The sequence below is a fragment of the Cyprinodon variegatus genome, unplaced genomic scaffold, assembly GCF_000732505.1.
Source record: "Cyprinodon variegatus isolate N-32 unplaced genomic scaffold, C_variegatus-1.0 Scaffold198, whole genome shotgun sequence".
Classification (NCBI taxonomy): domain Eukaryota; kingdom Metazoa; phylum Chordata; class Actinopteri; order Cyprinodontiformes; family Cyprinodontidae; genus Cyprinodon; species Cyprinodon variegatus.
This window is the reverse complement of record NW_015150651.1, coordinates 437,055-441,531: the sequence shown is the minus strand read 5'-3', so window position 1 is coordinate 441,531 and position 4,477 is coordinate 437,055. Positions and strand designations below refer to the sequence as shown.

Sequence of the window (4,477 nt, the reverse complement as noted above, 5' to 3'; positions counted from 1 at the left end):
GTCCGCTATCCGTGACCTCTGCATTAAACCGAAGCCACGGGTAACGAGTAACGTTTGTTTTAAAAATGTAAGGAATAGAAAGTAAAGATACTTGTGTGAAAATGTAATGAGTAGAAGTCAGAAGTAGGAGGAAAAATAAGTAATGGAGTAAAGTATAGATACCTAAAAAGTGTACTTAAGTACAGTAACGAAGTATTTGTACTTCGTTACTTGACACCTGTGGGGATTGATCATAGCGCTCTGCCTCAGCAGTCTGTCTCCTTGCCACCTCCTAGATCAGCTTCTCTCATTGGTTTATCTGCTGTTTCAGAAATTTTGAAAATTTGAGTGAAGTTTCCAGAGGCAAATTAGGGGGTACCAAAACCGTACATCCCAAAAAACAGGGCATACAATTTGTAATTTTTTTTAGTAAAGGGCATACAATGTACGCCCTTACACATTGCCAGCTAAAAGCCTGGTAGGAACAAATATCCATCTGTATGTTTACTTATAGTTATAGCTTTAAAGCTGAAACAGAAATTGAGTTTAAACTGTTCAACTTTTTTTATACTATTATATTTAAATCTTTAATATGCGCATGAAAAAGTCAAGGTTTTCAACTGATAAAAATGTACCGTGTCACAGTTGGTTTTGAAATATTAGCTGGGCTGTGTGTTCACTGGATTAGCGCCAGAGGTTCATTGCTTGCTCTGCATCTGAGTTTTACAAAATATTTGTCTCATATAAATATATAAACTTTAAGTCTCTATTAGATTTCTTTTATTTTTTGCATGGCACTCACTGCTTTCACCATTTCCTTGCTTTCTAACATGATGTAAACTGACACCTTTGCCAGGTCATGTGATATCCCTTTTGGTTAGATTGGACACATTAGGAAAACGGTTCAATATTCACATTAATTACAGGTTAGAGACAGTCTCCACTCCAGGGCTTCATGACGTTCCCACAGCCTGTTGAGACAAGCATTATAGAAAACACAGGAATAATTTCTTTTTTTGCAGAATGAAGAAAAAAATAGTTGCAGAGCTTAGACTGAGGACACAGGGTAGTCAAGACTCACATTTGGTACTGCATGCTGGTGTGTTTCTCTTTGATGATAGTAAGCAGAGATAATACAGTTCCTCCTATAACACACAGATAAAACATGGTGATTTTTTTGTAATCACGAACCAAGAATGTGGCTTTGTTTTTTATTACAGTAATGTTTTATTCATCTTACTTGCTCTGTATGCCTCCACCAGGAGGTAATCCAGGAATAGCGGTGGACGCCAGGACCGTGAGGACTGACAGGAGGTCAGGCTCCTCCCCAGTTGCTGATAACTCATCATATATTTCTGTCAGATTACAGGAAACACAAACACTTTTGTAAAGCATTTCCATGTATCTTTGTACATGTTTACAACCATTTTCTTACGCAGTTTTAATCAGAGTTGGGTAGAGTTGCTAAAATTTGTATTCAAGTAGGTATTGCAATACCTCATGGTATATTTACTTCAGTAAAGGTTTTAAAAAGAAAAGTAAATTAGAAAAATAAATATATAAAGACTCAAATGAATACATATATGCTGTCTAATAACTCAGTAACAAATGTAAGTGAAACACTTATTGAAATGTATAGATATTTTTTGTTGTAAAACTTGCAAAATTAATACTTAAAGTGTGAAATGTATACATGTTAGAATAGGATAAGTCAGTTCGAGTTACAACATATAGTACACTTTTCGCTTTATCTTCACTTGACTTCCAAATAACACAGCAGGGTAAGAAAATACAAAGTAAAGGCCAGAACACACTGACTACGATTTGGCGTCAAATCCGACACAAAATCGTGTTGGACGAGTTCGTCACGTTTAGCGCTCACTGAAAGTCAATGGGGATGGTTTCCTGCAGGGGGCAGCGTAGCTGCAACTGAGATAGAGCCCAGGTCTATTTTAGTCGGACTACGCAGCAATTCAGCAGCACAGTTACAAAGTAAAAAAAATCTGCTTTGGAGGAAAATACAAATTAAAATATGTTAATCTCACAGGGAAAGAGTCAGTTTGGAGTCGCACATCGCGTTTATAGTAAGCAGGACAGAGTGGTGCAAAAACATGAATGAAATATTAAAATAGAAACTTTACCCATGATAGGAGTTCAAGAGGACAGAAAACATATAAAGTAGTGATCCTTTTTGAGCTTCACTAAAACTAAATAACGAGCGGCAGACAGAGCAGATAAGTGCAGTGTAATATCTCTCACCTCTTTATCAAAAAAAGAAAGAAAAACTTAGATAAACTTCCCAGATCTCTTTCTGAGAATCACCTCTCTGCCTCAGTCAGAATAGAAAACGACCCACGGCGTTTATTTCTGAGTTTCTTTGCTTTAGACATAGATCTCATTATGTTTTTAACATATGAACATTCTCTGTCTGTTCTGGTTTGAGACGCTGCACAGACTCGTTAAGTGGAGCTTTGCTTTAAAGAATGCCATGTTGGTTTTTATTTTAATTACTTTTCCTAATCCGTTCCAGTCAAATGTAGGAATTTTTTTCTAATGTGTGTATTGCACAGAGACAGAAGTGAAATTAATCTGCACAGATCTGCTCACACTGCCTAGTCGGAGCCTCTCTATACGCAGTAAGTGTGACATGGAAAATTATCAGATCGGAGATTAAAAAGTCGTAGGTAACCGGTGTGTTCAGGCCTTAAGATTAAAACGTACACATTTCACAATAAACTGTTAATGTTTGTTGTTCTGGTATATTGTCCTTTAAAACATCTTGTTCTTTATTGGGCAAATTCTCTCATGATGGGAAGAGTTGCCAGAGATTACATTCAAAAAAGAGTAGCAGCACTTCATCACATTTTCGCTGAAATAAAGGTAAATTAAAGGATAATGCAGCAAAATTAAGCAGAGTAAATGTAACTAGTCATTACACACCTCTGGCCTTTATAAACTTAAACCTCAAATGTTAATAGATGGCTTCTCTGGCTGAAAAGTAAAAGGTGCCAAAACCTGCTTAGGGTCCATTGACACAAATCTCATTGTAAAAACAAGAAGATAAACGAGCAAAGGAACTAATATTTTTAAAAGACTTTGATCAAGCTTATACTCAGACATATGCACACTCAAATTAAGAAAAAAAAATTATAAAATAAAATTGAACTTGATTTATCTCACAATGGAGAAATTTACTTTTTGCATTTAGTATTTTTACCCTTAATCTAAATGTTAACATCTTGCAAGATGGGGTGCGCCACATTAGGGCCAGACTATATAAGGCTTGTTGGTCCTCAGAAGCTAAGTGAACCAGATGATTAGCATCATAAACAATTACACACGTAAACAGACCTGCCACTTTGGATTCCAGCAGGTCCTCCAACTCGGCCTCCTGGTGTAACGCCACCGCTGACAGTTGGGGGGCACCCGGGAAGCAGAGCAAAATGATGCTGATGTTGTCCAGGCTGCCCTGTGGAGCAGATCGAAGCAAAGCAGCATCAGCAGGATGAGCAACAATGGCTGACCTCACACACGTCAGCACACTGCATGAATGTGTTTCAGAGATGGTCAGCATCGTCCCAAGATCTGCACACCTCTGTCACGCCGATGTAGGGGAACAAGAAATGCAAACTGAGCATGACATGTTTAGTTCGTTCAGCAAATCTAAACTGAACCTCTGTTACATAACTGAGACATGATGTCCAGACAGGGCTCAGTGTGGAATTAGGATTGTGGAGGAAAAGGTATGTTTATTTGTGAGAGTAACTACTAAGGTCTAGAAACACCTTTTTGTTTTATTACAGGATAAAAGGTTTTTGGTGGATGTAATCACTGAGAGTTTCTAAAATGGATCCATCCCTCAGTAGAGTCAGGAGAAATCACTCTAACATATTCTGACACCTCTGTTGGACCATGAAAAGTAACTGCAGTGTAAATGAAATGGAAGCTTTAGTCGAGGTCAGGGTTAGATTTTTACAGGCTTCAGAGGCAACATTTATTAGCAGTGTCCATACGAATGACACAATACAAGAATGGGGATTTACTATTGATATTAAAAAAAGTCTAGTTTCTAAACTGGACTCTATATATATATATTATTATTATTATGATTACAATTATTACAATTATATTATTATTTAAAATAATAAAGTAAAAAATCTTGGTGTTATTTTTCATTGACGTTTCTAGAATCCGCAGACTAAAGAATTTCCTTCTTTCATCTGCATAATATTGCAAAAATTTGAAATCTCCTGTCCAGGGGTGATGCTGAGAAACTAGTCCATGCATCTGTTACTTCAAAGGCTGGACTATTGTAATTCTTTATTATCAGGAAGTCCACAAACTGTAGCTAAATAAAAAAATGCTGCAGCCAGAGTTCTGATGAAAATTAAAAAGAGAGCTTATATCTCTCCTATCCTGGCTTCCCTTCATTGGCTTCCTGTTAAATCCAGAATAAAATTTTAAACCCTCCTTCTCACTTATAAAGCCTTCAATAGCC

General features: G+C 36.9%; 1 protein-coding gene across 1 annotated transcript in view; it reads right to left on the bottom strand.

The window, feature by feature from the left end:
• Positions 1–227: 227 nt before the first annotated feature.
• The window catches only part of LOC107087880 (protein phosphatase 1A-like), a 7,251-nt gene continuing 3,001 nt past the window's right edge, over positions 228–4,477 (bottom strand). Inside the window, exons 3-6 of the mRNA XM_015379701.1 lie at positions 3,331–3,448; positions 1,220–1,334; positions 1,061–1,124; positions 228–950 (exon numbers count right to left, since the gene is read on the bottom strand). Of these exons, the coding sequence (XP_015235187.1) occupies positions 933–950; positions 1,061–1,124; positions 1,220–1,334; positions 3,331–3,448 (315 nt within the window). The 3' untranslated portion in view covers positions 228–932. The remainder of the gene's footprint in view (positions 951–1,060; positions 1,125–1,219; positions 1,335–3,330; positions 3,449–4,477) is intronic.